We start from the raw sequence: 22,500 nt of genomic DNA on the forward strand, positions 1-22,500 counted from the left end.
GTGTGTGTACTGTGTTGTGTGACCCATGTTGTGTTGATGTGTGTGTACTGTGTTGTGTGACCCATGTTGTGTTGATGTGTGTGTACTGTGTTGTGTGACCCATGTTGTGTTGATGTGTGTGTACTGTGTTGTGTGACCCATGTTGTGTTGATGTGTGTGTACTGTGTTGTGTGACCCATGTTGTGTTGATGTGTGTGTACTGTGTTGTGTGACCCATGTTGTGTTGATGTGTCTGTACTGTGTTGTGTGACCCATGTTGTGTTGATGTGTGTGTACTGTGTTGTGTGACCCATGTTGTGTTGATGTGTCTGTACTGTGTTGTGTGACCCATGTTGTGTTGATGTGTGTGTACTGTGTTGTGTGACCCATGTTGTGTTGATGTGTCTGTACTGTGTTGTGTGACCCATGTTGTGTTGATGTGTGTGTACTGTGTTGTGTGACCCATGTTGTGTTGATGTGTGTGTACTGTGTTGTGTGACCCATGTTGTGTTGATGTGTGTGTACTGTGTTGTGTGACCCATGTTGTGTTGATGTGTGTGTACTGTGTTGTGTGACCCATGTTGTGTTGATGTGTGTGTACTGTGTTGTGTGACCCATGTTGTGTTGATGTGTGTGTACTGTGTTGTGTGACCCATGTTGTGTTGATGTGTGTGTACTGTGTTGTGTGACCCATGTTGTGTTGATGTGTGTGTACTGTGTTGTGTGACCCATGTTGTGTTGATGTGTGTGTACTGTGTTGTGTGACCCATGTTGTGTTGATGTGTGTGTACTGTGTTGTGTGACCCATGTTGTGTTGATGTGTGTGTACTGTGTTGTGTGACCCATGTTGTGTTGATGTGTGTGTACTGTGTTGTGTGACCCATGTTGTGTTGATGTGTGTGTACTGTGTTGTGTGACCCATGTTGTGTTGATGTGTGTGTACTGTGTTGTGTGACCCATGTTGTGTTGATGTGTGTGTACTGTGTTGTGTGACCCATGTTGTGTTGATGTGTGTGTACTGTGTTGTGTGACCCATGTTGTGTTGATGTGTGTGTACTGTGTTGTGTGACCCATGTTGTGTTGATGTGTGTGTACTGTGTTGTGTGACCCATGTTGTGTTGATGTGTCTGTACTGTGTTGTGTGACCCATGTTGTGTTGATGTGTGTGTACTGTGTTGTGTGACCCATGTTGTGTTGATGTGTCTGTACTGTGTTGTGTGACCCATGTTGTGTTGATGTGTGTGTACTGTGTTGTGTGACCCATGTTGTGTTGATGTGTGTGTACTGTGTTGTGTGACCCATGTTGTGTTGATGTGTGTGTACTGTGTTGTGTGACCCATGTTGTGTTGATGTGTCTGTACTGTGTTGTGTGACCCATGTTGTGTTGATGTGTGTGTACTGTGTTGTGTGACCCATGTTGTGTTGATGTGTGTGTACTGTGTTGTGTGACCCATGTTGTGTTGATGTGTCTGTACTGTGTTGTGTGACCCATGTTGTGTTGATGTGTCTGTACTGTGTTGTGTGACCCATGTTGTGTTGATGTGTCTGTACTGTGTTGTGTGACCCATGTTGTGTTGATGTGTGTGTACTGTGTTGTGTGACCCATGTTGTGTTGATGTGTGTGTACTGTGTTGTGTGACCCATGTTGTGTTGATGTGTCTGTACTGTGTTGTGTGACCCATGTTGTGTTGATGTGTCTGTACTGTGTTGTGTGACCCATGTTGTGTTGATGTGTGTGTACTGTGTTGTGTGACCCATGTTGTGTTGATGTGTGTGTACTGTGTTGTGTGACCCATGTTGTGTTGATGTGTGTGTACTGTGTTGTGTGACCCATGTTGTGTTGATGTGTCTGTACTGTGTTGTGTGACCCATGTTGTGTTGATGTGTGTGTACTGTGTTGTGTGACCCATGTTGTGTTGATGTGTGTGTACTGTGTTGTGTGACCCATGTTGTGTTGATGTGTGTGTACTGTGTTGTGTGACCCATGTTGTGTTGATGTGTGTGTACTGTGTTGTGTGACCCATGTTGTGTTGATGTGTGTGTACTGTGTTGTGTGACCCATGTTGTGTTGATGTGTCTGTACTGTGTTGTGTGACCCATGTTGTGTTGATGTGTGTGTACTGTGTTGTGTGACCCATGTTGTGTTGATGTGTGTGTACTGTGTTGTGTGACCCATGTTGTGTTGATGTGTCTGTACTGTGTTGTGTGACCCATGTTGTGTTGATGTGTGTGTACTGTGTTGTGTGACCCATGTTGTGTTGATGTGTCTGTACTGTGTTGTGTGACCCATGTTGTGTTGATGTGTGTGTACTGTGTTGTGTGACCCATGTTGTGTTGATGTGTGTGTACTGTGTTGTGTGACCCATGTTGTGTTGATGTGTGTGTACTGTGTTGTGTGACCCATGTTGTGTTGATGTGTGTGTACTGTGTTGTGTGACCCATGTTGTGTTGATGTGTCTGTACTGTGTTGTGTGACCCATGTTGTGTTGATGTGTGTGTACTGTGTTGTGTGACCCATGTTGTGTTGATGTGTGTGTACTGTGTTGTGTGACCCATGTTGTGTTGATGTGTGTGTACTGTGTTGTGTGACCCATGTTGTGTTGATGTGTGTGTACTGTGTTGTGTGACCCATGTTGTGTTGATGTGTCTGTACTGTGTTGTGTGACCCATGTTGTGTTGATGTGTGTGTACTGTGTTGTGTGACCCATGTTGTGTTGATGTGTGTGTACTGTGTTGTGTGACCCATGTTGTGTTGATGTGTGTGTACTGTGTTGTGTGACCCATGTTGTGTTGATGTGTGTGTACTGTGTTGTGTGACCCATGTTGTGTTGATGTGTCTGTACTGTGTTGTGTGACCCATGTTGTGTTGATGTGTGTGTACTGTGTTGTGTGACCCATGTTGTGTTGATGTGTGTGTACTGTGTTGTGTGACCCATGTTGTGTTGATGTGTGTGTACTGTGTTGTGTGACCCATGTTGTGTTGATGTGTGTGTACTGTGTTGTGTGACCCATGTTGTGTTGATGTGTCTGTACTGTGTTGTGTGACCCATGTTGTGTTGATGTGTCTGTACTGTGTTCAGGGGACCAAAGCAGAACAGTGGCTCCATCATCAGTGAGTATGGCTTCAAAACAACATAGTTTTTGTGTTGTATTACTTCTGCATTATATCAGAAAAGTGTGTGTGCGCGCATATGCACGCATGCATGTGGGCCTACAAGTGGGTGGGTGGGTGTGTGGTGTGTGTGTGTGTGTGTGTGTGTGTGTGAAGTTTTTCATTTTGGCAATTTGCTGAAAGGTTGAAGGAGAGTGTGTTTACTGTTTGAAAGTCTGAAATATAAATAAAAATGGGAATAGCTGCAGTATGATTTAATCATTTATGTACATGTGTTTATCACCAATTCCATGTATTTTAAGTACTGAAAATATTTGATTTTGTGACAAAATACTAATGCTGTTAATGTATTGCAAAATGACAGAGTTGTTTTTGAATTTTTTTTTTTTATCACCAACTCCATGTATTTGAATAGCTGTCTACATTTAGTTTTGTTATAAAATAGTCACGTGATATCTTTTGTGCCCCAAAAGGGGACAAAGGGACAATGATCTGTGATGTGTTGTTGGCTTTCAGTTGGTGCTGAGGAGATGAGCGGCTGTAAGGTGAGCAGTGATGGAGAGGGTGGATGGGTGGATGTGTGGGTGGATGGAGGGATGTGTGGATGGATGGATGGAGGGATGGATGTGTGGAGGGAGGGATGGATGTGTAGATGGAGGGATGGATGTGTAGATGGAGGGATGGATGTGTGGAGGGAGGGATGGATGTGTAGATGGAGGGATGGATGTGTAGATGGAGGGATGGATGTGTGGAGGGAGGGAGGGATGTGTAGATGGAGGGAATGGGATGGATGTGTAGATGGAGGGATGGATGTGTAGATGGAGGGATGGGTGGGTGGATGGATGGAGGGATGGATGTGTGGAGGGAGGGATGGATGTGTAGATGGAGGAGTGGATGGAGGGATGTGTGGATGGATGGAGGGATGGGTGGGTGGATGTGTGGATGGATAGATAGAGGGGTGGATGGATGGGTGGATGTGTGGATGGATGTGTGGATAGATGTATGGGTGGATGTGTGGATAGATGTATGGGTGGATGTGTGGATGGATGGAGGGATGGGTGGGTGGATGTGTGGATGGATAGATAGAGGGGTGGATGGATGAGTGGATGTGTGGATGGATGTGTGGATAGATGTATGGGTGGATGTGTGGATGGATGGATAGAGGGGTGGATGGATGTGTGGATGGAGGGATGTGTGGATGGAGGGATGGATAGATGTGTGGATGGAGGGATGTGTGGATGGAGGGATTTGTGGATGGATGTGTAGATGGAGGGATGTGTGGATGGAGGGATGTGTGGATGGATGTGTGGATGGAGGGATGTGTGGATGGAGGGATGTGTGGATGGATGGGTGGATGGAGGGATGTGTGGATGGAGGGATGTGTGGATGGAGGGATGTGCGGATGGATTGATGTGTGGATGGAGGGATGTGTGGATGGAGGGATGTGTGGATGGATCGATGGACTAATGGATTTGCAGTTTGGTGGATGGATGGTTTATTCACTGATAGGGCATTAGCTTTCATGAAAGGATGTCAGAAAATAAGCATTTGAAAAGGGGTGACAGACAAAACTTCATCAGACAAAACTTCATCACAGACAGTGCATCATACTTGATGTGAGAGAGAGAGACTCAGACTCAGTCCCAGATGCTTTATTCATTTTAGGTTCCCCCCAAAATGGTTGCCTACATAAAGATGGTCATACATGTAAAAAACCACTCATACATAGGAGTGAACGTGGGCTGCAGTTCTCATCTTCACTTTTAGGTATGAGTGGGTTTTACTTGTATGACCATTATTACCTTGCCATGCAGGCAACCATACTCCATTTTTGGTGTAACCTAAAATGAATAAACCTCCTGAGTCTCTCTCTCTCTGTATTGATCATCATCATCATCATCATCATCATCATCATCATCACTGTCATTGATGTGTGATAACGTTTTGTGCCCCAGGAGCAAGCCACCATGCAGTTCTGTGCTCACAAACTGGACAAGAAAGACTTCTTTGGGAAGTCTGACCCCTTCCTCACCTTCTCCAGGTGTAACGAGGACGGCAGGTATTCAGTTCAGTTCACATTACTTTATTATCATGATCTCTTCCTCACCTTCTCCAGGTGTAACCAGGACGGCAGGTATTCAGTTCAGTTCACATTACTTTATTATCATGATCTCTTCCTCACCTTCTCCAGGTGTAACCAGGACGGCAGGTATTCAGTTCAGTTCACATTACTTTATTATCATGATCTCTTCCTCACCTTCTCCAGGTGTAACCAGGACGGCAGGTATTCAGTTCAGTTCACATTACTTTATTATCATGATCTCTTCCTCACCTTCTCCAGGTGTAACCAGGACGGCAGGTATTCAGTTCAGTTCACATTACTTTATTATCATGATCTCTTCTTCACCTTCTCCAGGTGTAACCAGGACGGCAGGTATTCAGTTCAGTTCAGTTCACATTACTTTATTATCATGATCTCTTCCTCACCTTCTCCAGGTGTAACCAGGACGGCAGGTATTCAGTTCAGTTCACATTACTTTATTATCATGATCTCTTCCTCACCTTCTCCAGGTGTAACCAGGACGGCAGGTATTCAGTTCAGTTCACATTACTTTATTATCATGATCTCTTCCTCACCTTCTCCAGGTGTAACCAGGACGGCAGGTATTCAGTTCAGTTCACATTACTTTATTATCATGATCTCTTCCTCACCTTCTCCAGGTGTAACCAGGACGGCAGGTATTCAGTTCAGTTCACATTACTTTATTATCATGATCTCTTCCTCACCTTCTCCAGGTGTAACCAGGACGGCAGGTATTCAGTTCAGTTCACATTACTTTATTATCATGATCTCTTCCTCACCTTCTCCAGGTGTAACCAGGATGGCAGGTATTCAGTTCAGTTCACATTACTTTATTATCATGATCTCTTCCTCACCTTCTCCAGGTGTAACCAGGACGGCAGGTATTCAGTTCAGTTCACATTACTTTATTATCATGATCTCTTCCTCACCTTCTCCAGGTGTAACCAGGACAGCAGGTATTCAGTTCAGTTCAGTTCACATTACTTTATTATCATGATCTCTTCCTCACCTTCTCCAGGTGTAACCAGGACGGCAGGTATTCAGTTCAGTTCACATTACTTTATTATCATGATCTCTTCCTCACCTTCTCCAGGTGTAACCAGGACGGCAGGTATTCAGTTCAGTTCACATTACTTTATTATCATGATCTCTTCCTCACCTTCTCCAGGTGTAACCAGGACGGCAGGTATTCAGTTCAGTTCACATTACTTTATTATCATGATCTCTTCCTCACCTTCTCCAGGTGTAACCAGGATGGCAGGTATTCAGTTCAGTTCAGTTCACATTACTTTATTATCATGATCTCTTCCTCACCTTCTCCAGGTGTAACCAGGACGGCAGGTATTCATTTCAGTTCACATTACTTTATTATCATGATCTCTTCCTCACCTTCTCCAGGTGTAACCAGGACGGCAGGTATTCAGTTCAGTTCACATTACTTTATTATCATGATCTCTTCCTCACCTTCTCCAGGTGTAACCAGGACGGCAGGTATTCAGTTCAGTTCACTTACTTTATTATCATGATCTCTTCCTCACCTTCTCCAGGTGTAACCAGGACGGCAGGTATTCAGTTCAGTTCAGTTCACATTACTTTATTATCATGATCTCTTCCTCACCTTCTCTAGGTGTAACCAGGACGGCAGGTATTCAGTTCAGTTCAGTTCACATTACTTTATTATCATGATCTCTTCCTCACCTTCTCCAGGTGTAACCAGGACGGCAGGTATTCAGTTCAGTTCACATTACTTTATTATCATGATCTCTTCCTCACCTTCTCCAGGTGTAACCAGGACAGCAGGCATTCAACTCAGTTAAAAATGCTCATGTTTTGTCTACTTCAAACAGTTAAAACAACAGATTTTCTTAGCTGAGTCAAATGCTTGTCAACAGATAAATGTTACGGAAACAAAAGAGTAAGCGGGATACCATTCCCTGGGGACACACCAATTATCAGGAAAATAAAAAATATTGGTATGAAAAGTATAACATTCTAATATTTGAATATGTGATTTCATAGTTCACATTGGTAAAGGAAACTGAACTGTGAAAATAAATAAAAGGATATTAAACTAAAGAAATTGGAAACTGTTTCGTTTAATCTATGGATGTTGAAAAAGTTTTATTCATTTGATTCATAACATTTTGTTTTTGTATCAGCATCATTTCTTTTTTTTTTCTGTTGTAATTATTGAGATGTGTCTCTGCTGTTCTTTTCCTTTCTCTCTCTTTCTTTTCTTTTTCTTCGTCTTCTTTTCCAGATTCCTCTCCTCCTCCTTCCTCTTCCTCTTCCTCTGCTTGTCACAGATAAAACTGGAATCAATGTCAGCACATAACTGGCATGCATGATTCATCTCAATCTGGATTTGAATCTGGTCTTCAGAGGACATGTACATACATGGTATCAAAGTGATGAGAAATAAACAAACAAAAAAACCAAGCCAAAGCCATTACTTGCTGAGTGAAGTGTAGTGATGAAGATGTGGATGTTTCAGTTTGACGGTGGTTCACAAGATGTGGATGTTTCAGTTTGACGGTGGTTCACAGGACGGAGGTGTAGTGAAGATGTGGATGTTTCAGTTTGACGGTGGTTCACAGGACGGAGGTGTAGTGAAGATGTGGATGTTTCAGTTTGACGGTGGTTCACAGGACGGAGGTGTAGTGAAGATGTGGATGTTTCAGTTTGACGGTGGTTCACAGGACGGAGGTGTAGTGATGGTGAAGATGTGGATGTTTCAGTTTCACAGTGGTTCACAGGACGGAGGTGTAGTGAAGATGTGGATGTTTCAGTTTGACGGTGGTTCACAGGACGGAGGTGTAGTGATGATGTGGATGTTTCAGTTTCACGGTGGTTCACAGGATGGAGGTGTAGTGATGGTGAAGATGTGGATGTTTCAGTTTGATGGTGGTTCACAGGACGGAGGTGTAGTGATGGTGAAGATGTGGATGTTTCAGTTTCACGGTGGTTCACAGGACGGAGGTGTCGTGAAGATGTGGATGTTTCAGTTTGACGGTGGTTTACAGGACGGAGGTGTAGTGAAGATGTGGATGTTTCAGTTTGACGGTGGTTCACAGGACGGAGGTGTAGTGAAGATGTGGATGTTTCAGTTTGACGGTGGTTCACAGGACAGAGGTGTAGTGATGATGAAGATGTGGATGTTTCAGTTTGACGGTGGTTCACAGGACGGAGGTGTAGTGAAGATGTGGATGTTTCAGTTTGACGGTGGTTCACAGGACAGAGGTGTAGTGATGGTGAAGATGTGGATGTTTCAGTTTGACGGTGGTTCACAGGAAGGAGGTGTAGTGATGGTGAAGATGTGGATGTTTCAGTTTGATGGTGGTTCACAGGACGGAGGTGTAGTGATGGTGAAGATGTGGATGTTTCAGTTTGATGGTGGTTCACAGGACAGAGGTGTAGTGAAGATGTGGATGTTTCAGTTTGACGGTGGTTCACAGGACAGAGGTGTAGTGATGGTGAAGATGTGGATGTTTCAGTTTGATGGTGGTTCACAGGACGGAGGTGTAGTGAAGATGTGGATGTTTCAGTTTGACGGTGGTTTACAGGACGGAGGTGTAGTGAAGATGTGGATGTTTCAGTTTGACGGTGGTTCACAGGACGGAGGTGTAGTGAAGATGTGGATGTTTCAGTTTGACGGTGGTTCACAGGACAGAGGTGTAGTGATGGTGAAGATGTGGATGTTTCAGTTTGACGGTGGTTCACAGGACGGAGGTGTAGTGAAGATGTGGATGTTTCAGTTTGACGGTGGTTCACAGGACAGAGGTGTAGTGATGGTGAAGATGTGGATGTTTCAGTTTGACGGTGGTTCACAGGACAGAGGTGTAGTGATGGTGAAGATGTGGATGTTTCAGTTTGACGGTGGTTCACAGGACAGAGGTGTAGTGATGGTGAAGATGTGGATGTTTCAGTTTGATGGTGGTTCACAGGACGGAGGTGTAGTGAAGGTGTGGATGTTTCAGTTTCACAGTGGTTCACAAGATGTGGATGTTTCAGTTTCACAGTGGTTCACAAGATGTGGATGTTTCAGTTTCACAGTGGTTCACAAGATGTGGATGTTTCAGTTTCACAGTGGTTCACAGGACGGAGGTGTAGTGATGGTGAAGATGTGGATGTTTCAGTTTCACAGTGGTTCACAGGACAGAGGTGTAGTGAAGATGTGGATGTTTCAGTTTCACGGTGGTTCACAGGATGGAGGTGTAGTGAAGATGTGGATGTTTCAGTTTGACAGTGGTTCACAGGATGGAGGTGTAGTGAAGATGTGGATGTTTCAGTTTCACAGTGGTTCACAGGACGGAGGTGTAGTGAAGATGTGGATGTTTCAGTTTCACGGTGGTTCACAGGATGGAGGTGTAGTGAAGATGTGGATGTTTCAGTTTGACAGTGGTTCACAGGACGGAGGTGTAGTGAAGATGTGGATGTTTCAGTTTGACAGTGGTTCACAGGACGGAGGTGTAGTGAAGATGTGGATGTTTCAGTTTGACAGTGGTTCACAGGTCGGAGGTGTAGTGAAGATGTGGATGTTTCAGTTTCACAGTGGTTCACAGGACGGAGGTGTAGTGATGGTGAAGATGTGGATGTTTCAGTTTCACAGTGGTTCACAGGACGGAGGTGTAGTGAAGATGTGGATGTTTCAGTTTCACAGTGGTTCACAGGATGGAGGTGTAGTGAAGATGTGGATGTTTCAGTTTCACAGTGGTTCACAGGATGGAGGTGTAGTGAAGATGTGGATGTTTCAGTTTCACAGTGGTTCACAGGACGGAGGTGTAGTGAAGATGTGGATGTTTCAGTTTCACGGTGGTTCACAGGTCGGAGGTGTAGTGAAGATGTGGATGTTTCAGTTTCACAGTGGTTCACAGGACGGAGGTGTAGTGATGGTGAAGATGTGGATGTTTCAGTTTCACGGTGGTTCACAGGACGGAGGTGTAGTGAAGATGTGGATGTTTCAGTTTCACAGTGCTTCACAGGACGGAGGTGTAGTGATGGTGAAGATGTGGATGTTTCAGTTTCACGGTGGTTCACAGGACGGAGGTGTAGTGATGATGTGGATGTTTCAGTTTCACGGTGGTTCACAGGACGGAGGTGTAGTGAAGATGTGGATGTTTCAGTTTCACAGTGGTTCACAGGACGGAGGTGTAGTGATGGTGAAGATGTGGATGTTTCAGTTTCACGGTGGTTCACAGGACGGAGGTGTAGTGAAGATGTGGATGTTTCAGTTTCACAGTGGTTCACAGGACGGAGGTGTAGTGATGGTGAAGATGTGGATGTTTCAGTTTCACGGTGGTTCACAGGACGGAGGTGTAGTGAAGATGTGGATGTTTCAGTTTGACGGTGGTTCACAGGACGGAGGTGTAGTGAAGATGTGGATGTTTCAGTTTGACGGTGGTTCACAGGACGGAGGTGTAGTGATGATGTGGATGTTTCAGTTTCACGGTGGTTCACAGGACGGAGGTGTAGTGAAGATGTGGATGTTTCAGTTTGACGGTGGTTCACAGGACGGAGGTGTAGTGATGGTGAAGATGTGGATGTTTCAGTTTGACGGTGGTTTACAGGGCGGAGGTGTAGTGATGGTGAAGATGTGGATGTTTCAGTTTGACAGTGTTTTACAGGACGGAGGTGTAGTGAAGATGTGGATGTTTCAGTTTGATGGTGGTTCACAGGAAGGAGGTGTAGTGAAGATGTGGATGTTTCAGTTTGACGGTGGTTCACAGGACGGAGGTGTAGTGATGGTGAAGATGTGGATGTTTCAGTTTGACGGTGGTTCACAGGACGGAGGTGTAGTGAAGATGTGGATGTTTCAGTTTGACGGTGGTTCACAGGACGGAGGTGTAGTGAAGATGTGGATGTTTCAGTTTCACGGTGGTTCACAGGACGGAGGTGTAGTGAAGATGTGGATGTTTCAGTTTCACAGTGGTTCACAGGACGGAGGTGTAGTGAAGATGTGGATGTTTCATTTCACAGTGGTTCACAGGATGGAGGTGTAGTGAAGATGTGGATGTTTCAGTTTCACGGTGGTTCACAGGACGGAGGTGATCAAGAGAACCCTGAACCCCACCTGGAAACCCTTCTCCCTGTCCGTCAGAACCCTCTGCAATGGGGACTATGACAGGTCACCCCCTTTTTCTCTTCGTTTTTTGTTGTTGTTGTGTGTGTTGCTGTCCAGTTATCCGTGCCATTACTCTGTGTGTGTGCAATAGCGTGTGTGGGTGGGTGTGGTGTGTGGGTGTGAGTGTGGAGGAGTGTGTGCAAGAGGGTGTGTCAGTGCTTCTGTTTGAGTGAGTGCATTTTTGTGTTGTGTATGTGTGTGTTGTGTGTGTGTATTGTGTATGTGTGTGTGTGCATCTGTCAGTGAGTGCATGTGTGTGTTGTGTATGTGTGTGTGTGTGTTGTGTGTGTGTGTTGTGTATGTGTGTGTCTGTACATCTGTTTGAATGAATGCATGTGTGTGTTGTGTATGTGTGTGTGTGTATGTGTGTGTGTGTTGTTTATGTGTGTGTGTGTTGTGTATGTGTGTGTGTGTGTGTGTGTGTGTGTGTATGTGTGTGTGTTGTTTATGTGTGTGTGTGTTGTGTATGTGTGTGTGTGTTGTGTGTTGTATGTTGTGTATGTGTGTGTGTGTGTGTGTTGTGTGTGTTGTATGTTGTGTTTGTGTGTGTGTTGTATGTTGTGTTTGTGTGTGTGTGTGTTGTATGTTGTGTATGTGTGTGTGTGCGTGTGTGGGGGGGGGTGAGGGACAGTATGGAATGAAATAAGGTGCTGTTTATTGACAAAGCTTCTTCACTGGTTCACGTTTGTGCTTTGGAAAGGTTTGTGTATGCTTTATGTGTGTGTGTGTTTGTGTGAGTGTGTGTGTGTGTGTGTGTGTGTGTGTGTGTGTGTGTGTGTGTGTGTGTGTGTGTGACCCCAAACACATATTTGGAGGATTTCCAAAATGCAATTTTGGTTAAATCATATCTGCATTCTTACAGCATTATTCATATTGGGCACTTTTTATTGACAAAATTCACACCACTAGCGTTCAATTTTGTACAAAAAGAAATAAAAAGAAGTATGATATGACTCTGTGTGTGTGTGTGTGTGTGTGTGTGTGTGTGTACACAGGTGTATCAAGGTGGATTGTCATGACTGGGATGCCGATGGAGGGTAGGTGTCAGAGATGTTTGTGTCATGTGCACTGTGTCATGTGACATTATTTGTGTCATGGGACATTATTTGTGTCGTGTGCACTGTGTCATGGGGCATTATTTGTGTCGTGTACACTGTGTCATGGGGCATTATTTGTGTCATGTGTACTGTGTCATGGGACATTATTTGTGTCATGTGCACTGTGTCATGGGACATTATTTGTGTCATGTGCACCGTGTCATGTGCACTGTCATGTGATATTTGCGTCGTGTGCACTGTGTCATGTGATATTTGCGCCACATGCACAGTGTCATGTGGCATTATTTGTGTCACGTGCACTGTGCCATGTGACATTTGTCATCTGTGTTTGTATGTATGTGTGTGTTTGTATGTATGTGTGTGTGTGTATGTGTGTGTGTGTGTTGATGTGTGTGTGTGTACTGTGTGTCTGAATGACATGTTGCTGTAAAGCACTTTGAGAGGTTTGAACGCGCTGTATAAAGATACTGTTATTATTGTTATTATTTTTCCATGATGATGATGATTGTGATTGTTGTTATTATTAACAAGATAAAAAATGAAAACACTATACGTTTACATACTGGTCATTGACATGCTGTCAGCTGAGAACATGTGACAAAGGTGAGTTAGACTGAAGGACACAAAGCACAAGCCCTGATCTCCACACTCATGTGTGACTGTGGCAGACATGACTTCATCGGAGAATTCAAGACCACCATGAGAGAGCTGTCCAGGGGCAGGGGGGAAAACAATACCTATGAGGTCAGTGTGTGTGTGTGTGTGTGTGTGTGTGTGTGTGTGTGTGTGTGTGTGTGTGTGCTTAATTAAGACAAACTTCAGGTAATATGTATATGTATACATATATGTATTAGAGCGCATGTTCTTGTGCATTTTTATATACTTATGCATGTAAGGTGTATACGTATTTTCTCTCTCTCTCCCTCCATCTCCACCTCTCTCTCCCTCCATCTCCATCTCTCTCTCCCTCCATCTCTATCTCTCTCTCCCTCCATCTCCATCTCTCTCTCCCTCCATCTCCATCTCTCTCTTCCTCCATCTCCATCTCTCTCTCTCCCTCCATCTCCACCTCTCTCTCCCTCCATCTCCACCTCTCTCTCCCTCCATCTCCATCTCTCCCTCCATCTCCACCTCTCTCTCCCTCCATCTCCACCTTTCTCTCCCTCCATCTCCACCTCTCTCTCCCTCCATCTCCATCTCTCCCTCAATCTCCATCTCTCCCTCCCTCCATCTCCATCTCTCTCTCCCTCCCTCCATCTCCACCTCTCTCTCCCTCCATCTCCATCTCTCTCTCTCTCCCTCCATCTCTCTCTCCCTCCATCTCCATCTCTCTCTCCCTCCATCTCCACCTCTCTCTCCCTCCATCTCCACCTCTCTCTCCCTCCATCTCCATCTCTCCCTCAATCTCCATCTCTCCCTCCCTCCATCTCCATCTCTCTCTCCCTCCCTCCATCTCCACCTCTCTCTCCCTCCATCTCCATCTCTCTCTCTCCCTCCATCTCTATCTCTCTCTCCCTCCATCTCCATCTCTCTCTCCCTCCATCTCCACCTCTCTCTCCCTCCATCTCCACCTCTCTCTCTCCCTCCATCTCCATCTCTCTCTCCCTCCATCTCCCTCTCTCCATCTCCACCTCTCTCTCCCTCCATCTCCACCTTTCTCTCCCTCCATCTCCACCTCTCTCTCCCTCCATCTCCATCTCTCTCTCCCTCCATCTCCATCTCTCTCTCCCTCCATCTCCCTCTCTCCATCTCCATCTCTCTCTCCCTCCATCTCTATCTCTCTCTCCCTCCATCTCCATCTCTCTCTCCCTCCATCTCCATCTCTCTGTTTCTCCCCCTCACCCCCCTCTCTCTATCTCTCTCCTCTGGGTTTGTATATATATATATATATTGCTGACATATATTTATCTTCACTGTTTTATAATTTATTAGTTAAAATTTGTACCAACTTATGCCTCTGTACAAGTAACATTTGATGATGGGTACACTGCGCCGTGACCTTGTGACCTGTCAGGTAATTAAGGATCAGCAGCAGGATTGAGTTGTGGAATGATGTGTGTGGGCAGGTCATCAACCTCAAGAAAAAGGCAAAGAAAGGCAGCAAGTACCACAACTCTGGAGTGGTCAGTACTGCTGTGTGTGTGCGTGTGTGTGTGCGTGTGTGTGGTGTGGTGCTGTGTGTGCGTGCGTGCCATGGCGTGCTGTGCCTTGCATGCGTGCCATATGTGTTGGCACAGTGTGGGGCCATGGTCATGTCAGGTGTTGGCACAGTGTGGGGCCATGGTCATGTCAGGTGTTGACACACTGTGGGGCCATGGTCATGTCAGATGTTGACACAGTGTGGGGCCATGGTCATGTCAGGTGTTGACACAGTGTGGGGCCATGGTCATGTCAGGTGTTGACACAGTGTGGGGCCATGGTCATGTCAGGTGTTGACACAGTGTGGGGCCATGGTCATGTCAGGTGTTGACACAGTGTGGGGCCATGGTTATGTCAGGTGTTGACACAGTGTGGGGCCATGGTCATGTCAGGTGTTGACACAGTGTGGGGCCATGGTCATGTCAGGTGTTGACACAGTGTGGGGCCATGGTTATGTCAGGTGTTGACACAGTGTGGGGCCATGGTCATGTCAGGTGTTGACACAGTGTGGGGCACAGTGTGGGGCCATGGTCATGTCAGGTGTTGACACAGTGTGGGGCCATGGTCATGTCAGGTGTTGGCACAGTGTGGGGCCATGGTCATGTCAGTCAGGTGTTGGCACAGTGTGGGGCCATGGTCATGTCAGGTGTTGGCACAGTGTGGGGCCATGGTCATGTCAGGTGTTGGCACAGTGTGGGGCCATGGTCATGTCAGGTGTTGACACAGTGTGGGGCCATGGTTATGTCAGGTGTTGACACAGTGTGGGGCCATGGTCATGTCAGGTGTTGGCACAGTGTGGGGCCATGGTCATGTCAGGTGTTGACACAGTGTGGGGCCATGGTCATGTCAGGTGTTGACACAGTGTGGGGCCATGGTCATGTCAGTCAGGTGTTGGCACAGTGTGGGGCCATGGTCATGTCAGGTGTTGACACAGTGTGGGGCCATGGTCATGTCAGTCAGGTGTTGGCACAGTGTGGGGCCATGGTCATGTCAGGTGTTGGCACAGTGTGGGGCCATGGTCATGTCAGGTGTTGACACAGTGTGGGGCCATGGTCATGTCAGGTGTTGACACAGTGTGGGGCCATGGTTGTGTCAGGTGTTGGCACAGTGTGGGGCCATGGTCATGTCAGTCAGGTGTTGGCACAGTGTGGGGCCATGGTCATGTCAGGTGTTGACACAGTGTGGGGCCATGGTCATGTCAGGTGTTGGCACAGTGTGGGGCCATGGTCATGTCAGTCAGGTGTTGACACAGTGTGGGGCCATGGTCATGTCAGTCAGGTGTTGACACAGTGTGGGGCCATGGTCATGTCAGTCAGGTGTTGACACAGTGTGGGGCCATGGTCATGTCAGTCAGGTGTTGACACAGTGTGGGGCCATGGTCATGTCAGTCAGGTGTTGGCACAGTGTGGGGCCATGGTCATGTCAGTCAGGTGTTGACACAGTGTGGGGCCATGGTCATGTCAGTCAGGTGTTGGCACAGTGTGGGGCCATGGTCATGTCAGTCAGGTGTTGACACAGTGTGGGGCCATGGTCATGTCAGGTGTTGACACAGTGTGGGGCCATGGTCATGTCAGGTGTTGACACAGTGTGGGGCCATGGTCATGTCAGGTGTTGGCACAGTGTGGGGCCATGGTCATGTCAGTCAGGTGTTGACACAGTGTGGGGCCATGGTCATGTCAGTCAGGTGTTGACACAGTGTGGGGCCATGGTCATGTCAGGTGTTGGCACAGTGTGGGGCCATGGTCATGTCAGTCAGGTGTTGGCACAGTGTGGGGCCATGGTCATGTCAGTCAGGTGTTGACACAGTGTGGGGCCATGGTCATGTCAGCCAGGTGTTGGCACAGTGTGGGGCCATGGTCATGTCAGTCAGGTGTTGACACAGTGTGGGGCCATGGTCATGTCAGGTGTTGACACAGTGTGGGGCCATGGTCATGTCAGGTGTTGGCACAGTGTGGGGCCATGGTCATGTCAGTCAGGTGTTGACACAGTGTGGGGCCATGGTCATGTCAGTCAGGTGTTGACACAGTGTGGGGCCATGGTTATGTCAGGTGTTGGCACAGTGTGGGGCCATGGTCATGTCAGGTGTTGACACAGTGTGGGGCCATGGTCATGTCAGGTGTTGACACAGTGTGGGGCCATGGTCATGTCAGGTGTTGACACAGTGTGGGGCCATGGTCATGTCAGGTGTTGACACAGTGTGGGGCCATGGTCATGTCAGTCAGGTGTTGGCACAGTGTGGGGGCACAGTGTGGGGCCCTGTTTCAACATGGTTTGACCTTGGGGAAAGGCACTTGACCTTGACTTTCCTCACTCTGTGAATGGGTCCAGCGTCCCGTGCTGTGCCCTTGACACAGGGAAGGTGAAATCACTGCCTCTGTGGTCTAAAAAGGCTATTGAGTTTTAAGCTTTTGTTAGTATTATCATTGATATGGCTTGGTGTTTTTAACCTTTTGTTGATATTGTTATTAACAGTATATGTGTGTTTTTGCAGGCAGAGTTGTTGTCATGCCGCATTGAACAGGTCTACACCTTCCTGGATTACATCAGAGGAGGGTAGGTGTTGGCTTCAGTTGTGTTGTGTTTTGTATTGTGTTGTATTGTGTTGTACTCGGCAGACTCCATAAGAATGTTTGGAACAGGAGAGGCATCACCCTGGAGACGAAGCTCAAAGTATACAAGGCCATAGTTCTCACCACACTGCTCTATGGATGTGAATCATGGACGGTCTACAAACGCCACGCCAAAAAGCTGAACCACTTCCACACCACCAGCCTCAGAAAACTTCTCGGCATAAAGTGGCAAGAGAAGATCCCTGACACAGAGGTGCTCACTCGTGCAAACTTGCCCAGCATCTACACCACCTGGATGCAGGCCCAGTTGCACTGGGCAGGCCATGTAGTTCGCATGCCAGACCACCGGCTCCCCAAGAAACTGCTGTACGGCGAACTCCAACATGGCAAGCGCTCCCATGGAGGCCAAAAGAAGCGCTTCAAAGACACTCTGAAAGCTTCTCTGAAGGCTTTCAACATCAGCCACGACACATGGGAGGTGAATGCAATGGACAGACCAAAGTGGCGTTCAGCTGTCCACAAAGGCGCCAAATCCTGTGAGGCCAACAAAATCGCTGCAGCAGAGCAACGCTGACAGGCCAGGAAAAGCAGTGCCAGGAAGTCCCCGACAGCCGCCACCATCCCCTGTCCACACTGCGTCAGAACCTTCCAGGCGCGAATTGACCTGACCAGTCATCTGCGCACCCACAGAGCTCAACCCACCCACCCCCAGGATGACTAGATGGTCCTCGTTGATCCCAACGGACGAACCACACACATTGTACAAATATTGTAGTGTGTTGTATTCTTTTGCATTGTATTACACTGCATTAATTATTTTGTCACAACAGATTTCTCTGCGTGACATTTGTGCATGTGTGTGTTCGTACAGTGTGTGTGTGCAATGTGTATGTATTCATGTGTGTGAGTGATGTGTATGTATGCATGTGTGTACATGTGCACTCTGTGTGTGTGTGTGTGTGTGCTCTGTGTGGATGTTCCTTTGTAGTTTGTCTCTGACTGACATGTTGCTGTAAAGCACACTGAGATGTTTAAAAGGGCAACATAAATGCTAACATTACAGCATATGATTATTCTCATCATTATTGTCAGTGTCATCCTCATCATCATCATCCTCATCATCACCACCACCACCACCACCACCATCATCATCATCATTATCATCATCATCATCATCATCATCATCATCAGATTACTGTTATTATTATTATCATTGTCATCATCATTATCATTATTATTATAGTTATAATGATTTTTGTGCTTATTATTAACGTTGCTGTCATTATTATTGTTGTTATCATTATCAGTATATTACTCCTTCTTCTTCTTACTACGATGATGATGATGATTATTATCATTATCATAATCATCATCATTGTCATCATCATTACCATCATAATGACCATGATGACTGTCCTGAATATCAACATGATGATGGTACCAGGACGAGGATTCACTGCACCTATCATTGTCATCATCATTACCATCATAATGACCATGATGACTGTCCTGAATATCATGTGATGATGATGGTACCAGGACGAGGATTCACTGCACCTATCATTGTCATCATCATTACCATCATAATGACCATGATGACTGTCCTGAATATCATGTGATGATGATGGTACCAGGACGAGGATTCACTGCACCTATCATTGTCATCATCATTACCATCATAATGACCATGATGACTGTCCTGAATATCATGTGATGATGATGGTACCAGGACGAGGATTCACTGCACCTATCATTGTCATCATCATTACCATCATAATGACCATGATGACTGTCCTGAATATCATGTGATGATGATGGTACCAGGACGAGGATTCACTGCACCTATCATTGTCATCATCATTACCATCATAATGACCATGATGATTGTCCTGAATATCATGTGATGATGATGGTGCCAGGACAAGGATCCACTGCACTTTTGCTGTGGACTTCACGGCATCTAACGGCGACCCCAAGTCCCCCACGTCCCTGCACTACATGAACCCCTTCAGACCCAACCCCTACGCCACCGCCATCCAGTCTGTCGGCAACATCCTGCAGGACTATGACTCGTCAGTACTGTGTGTGTGTGTGTGTGTGTGTGTGTGTGTGTGTAGTGGGGGTGACAGGGTTATGTGTAGGTGGTCCACGTCATATTCTAATTTTTTTAGACTGATTTCTTCAAATTAGATAAATCATTTGCTTTCAGTTTCAAAATCTATAAACAGGGCAAATGTCTTTTAGAAAGATTGTAACTTTGGGGAAATTAAAACAATAAGCCCAGCTTCATAGTTCTACTGTCAAAGAGTATACCAATGTAAGAGATATAGTTTTATAGATTGGATATGCTTTGAATGTGTGTGTATGTTTTGATGATTTTACATTGTATTTGATACATCAGTGTTGTTAACACAGTTCAGTTTTTCATATTGTTGTTTTGTTGTTGTTGTTGTTTATCTGTTTGTAATCCTTCATACCCTACAGTGGGTGAAAGGAAATCAAACCTCGAATCGTTTGTGTGTTTGTGTGTGTGTGGGTGTTTTTGAGAAAGATTACATGTAAGCTTGTGTGTGTGTGCATGGGTGTTTTTGAGAAAGGTTACATGTAAGCTTGTGTGTGTGTGTGGGTGTTTTTGAGAAAGATTACATGTAAGCTTATGTGTGTGTGCATGGGTGTTTTTGAGAAAGGTTACATGTAAGCTTGTGTGTGTGTGTGTGTGTGGTTGTTGCTGGATTGTGCAATCGTGGTGACTGTGTGGCTTTATGTTCAGGTTCACACAGTTTCCTGCTGACTGTGTGGCTTTATGTTCAGGTTCAAACAGTTTCCTGCTGACTGTGTGGCTTTATGTTCAGGTTCACACAGTTTCCTGGTGACTGTGTGGCTTTATGTTCAGGTTCAAACAGTTTCCTGCTGACTGTGTGGCTTTATGGTCAGGTTCACACAGTTTCCTGCTGACTGTGTGGCTTTATGTTCAGGTTCAAACAGTTTCCTGCTGACTGTGGCTTTATGTTCAGGTTCAAACAGTTTCCTGCTGACTGTGTCGCTTTATGTTCAGGTTCACACAGTTTCCTGCTGACTGTTGCTTTATGTTCAGGTTCAAACAGTTTCCTGCTGACTGTGTGGCTTTATGTTCAGGTTCACACAGTTTCCTGCTGACTGTTGCTTTATGTTCAGGTTCAAACAGTTTCCTGCTGACTGTGTGGCTTTATGTTCAGGTTCAAACAGTTTCCTGCTGACTGTGTGGCTTTATGTTCAGGTTCAGTTTCCTGCTGACTGTGTGGCTTTATGTTCAGGTTCAAACAGTTTCCTGCTGACTGTGTGGCTTTATGTTCAGGTTCAAACAGTTTCCTGCTGACTGTGTGGCTTTATGTTCAGGTTCAAACAGTTTCCTGCCGACTGTTGCTTTATGTTCAGGTTCAAACAGTTTCCTGCTGACTGTGTGGCTTTATGTTCAGGTTCAGTTTCCTGCTGACTGTGGCTTTATGTTCAGGTTCAAACAGTTTCCTGCTGACTGTGTCGCTTTATGTTCAGGTTCACACAGTTTCCTGCTGACTGTGTGGCTTTATGTTCAGGTTCAAACAGTTTCCTGCTGACTGTGTGGCTTTATGTTCAGGTTCAAACAGTTTCCTGCTGACTGTGTGGCTTTATGTTCAGGTTCAAACAGTTTCCTGCTGACTGTGTGGCTTTATGTTCAGGTTCAAACAGTTTCCTGCTGACTGTGTCGCTTTATGTTCAGGTTCACACAGTTTCCTGCTGACTGTGTCGCTTTATGTTCAGGTTCAGTTTCCTGCTGACTGTGTGGCTTTATGTTCAGGTTCAAACAGTTTCCTGCTGACTGTGTGGCTTTATGTTCAGGTTCAAACAGTTTCCTGCTGACTGTGTCGCTTTATGTTCAGGTTCAAACAGTTTTCCTGCTGACTGTGGCTTTATGTTCAGGTTCAAACAGTTTCCTGCTGACTGTGTGGCTTTATGTTCAGGTTCAAACAGTTTCCTGCTGACTGTGTGGCTTTATGTTCAGGTTCAAACAGTTTCCTGCTGACTGTTGCTTTATGTTCAGGTTCAAACAGTTTCCTGCTGACTGTGTCGCTTTATGTTCAGGTTCAGTTTCCTGCTGACTGTGTGGCTTTATGTTCAGGTTCACACAGTTTCCTGCTGACTGTGTGGCTTTATGTTCAGGTTCACACAGTTTCCTGCTGACTGTGTGGCTTTATGTTCAGGTTCAAACAGTTTCCTGCTGACTGTTGCTTTATGTTCAGGTTCAAACAGTTTCCTGCTGACTGTGTGGCTTTATGTTCAGGTTCAGTTTCCTGCTGACTGTGTGGCTTTATGTTCAGGTTCAACAGTTTCCTGCTGACTGTGTCGCTTTATGTTCAGGTTCACACAGTTTCCTGCTGACTGTGTCGCTTTATGTTCAGGTTCACACAGTTTCCTGCTGACTGTGTGGCTTTATGTTCAGGTTCAAACAGTTTCCTGCTGACTGTTGCTTTATGTTCAGGTTCAAACAGTTTCCTGCTGACTGTGTTGCTTTATGTTCAGGTTCACACAGTTTCCTGCTGACTGTGTTGCTTTATGTTCAGGTTCAAACAGTTTCCTGCTGACTGTGTGGCTTTATGTTCAGGTTCAAACAGTTTCCTGCTGACTGTGGCTTTATGTTCAGGTTCACACAGTTTCCTGCTGACTGTGTGGCTTTATGTTCAGGTTCAAACAGTTTCCTGCTGACTGTGTGGCTTTATGTTCAGGTTCAAACAGTTTCCTGCTGACTGTGGCTTTATGTTCAGGTTCAAACAGTTTCCTGCTGACTGTGTGGCTTTATGTTCAGGTTCAAACAGTTTCCTGGTGACTGTGTGGCTTTATGTTCAGGTTCAAACAGTTTCCTGCTGACTGTGTCGCTTTATGTTCAGGTTCAAACAGTTTCCTGCTGACTGTGGCTTTATGTTCAGGTTCAAACAGTTTCCTGCTGACTGTGTGGCTTTATGTTCAGGTTCAAACAGTTTCCTGCTGACTGTGGCTTTATGTTCAGGTTCAAACAGTTTCCTGCTGACTGTGGCTTTATGTTCAGGTTCAAACAGTTTCCTGCTGACTGTGTGGCTTTATGTTCAGGTTCAAACAGTTTCCTGCTGACTGTGTGGCTTTATGTTCAGGTTCACACAGTTTCCTGCTGACTGTGGCTTTATGTTCAGGTTCAAACAGTTTCCTGCTGACTGTGTCACTTTATGTTCAGGTTCAAACAGTTTCCTGCTGACTGTTGCTTTATGTTCAGGTTCAGTTTCCTGCTGACTGTTGCTTTATGTTCAGGTTCAAACAGTTTCCTGCTGACTGTGTTGCTTTATGTTCAGGTTCAAACAGTTTCCTGCTGACTGTGGCTTTATGTTCAGGTTCAAACAGTTTCCTGCTGACTGTGTGGCTTTATGTTCAGGTTCAAACAGTTTCCTGCTCTG

General features: G+C 45.8%; 1 protein-coding gene across 1 annotated transcript in view; it reads left to right on the forward strand.

Annotated features, from left to right (window-relative positions):
* Nucleotides 1-22,500, forward strand: part of LOC143299930 (copine-8-like) — a 44,654-nt gene that overhangs the window by 14,139 nt on the left and 8,015 nt on the right. The window contains exons 7-16 of the mRNA XM_076613472.1: nt 3,060-3,091; nt 3,608-3,636; nt 5,047-5,150; nt 11,194-11,298; nt 12,291-12,332; nt 13,022-13,097; nt 14,420-14,476; nt 16,984-17,045; nt 18,982-19,134; nt 22,479-22,500. The exon at nt 22,479-22,500 is cut by the window's right edge and continues 54 nt beyond it. Of these exons, the coding sequence (XP_076469587.1) occupies nt 3,060-3,091; nt 3,608-3,636; nt 5,047-5,150; nt 11,194-11,298; nt 12,291-12,332; nt 13,022-13,097; nt 14,420-14,476; nt 16,984-17,045; nt 18,982-19,134; nt 22,479-22,500 (682 nt within the window). The remainder of the gene's footprint in view (nt 1-3,059; nt 3,092-3,607; nt 3,637-5,046; nt 5,151-11,193; nt 11,299-12,290; nt 12,333-13,021; nt 13,098-14,419; nt 14,477-16,983; nt 17,046-18,981; nt 19,135-22,478) is intronic.

Source organism: Babylonia areolata, chromosome 25 (assembly GCF_041734735.1).
Source record: "Babylonia areolata isolate BAREFJ2019XMU chromosome 25, ASM4173473v1, whole genome shotgun sequence".
Taxonomy (NCBI): Eukaryota; Metazoa; Mollusca; class Gastropoda; order Neogastropoda; family Buccinidae; genus Babylonia; species Babylonia areolata.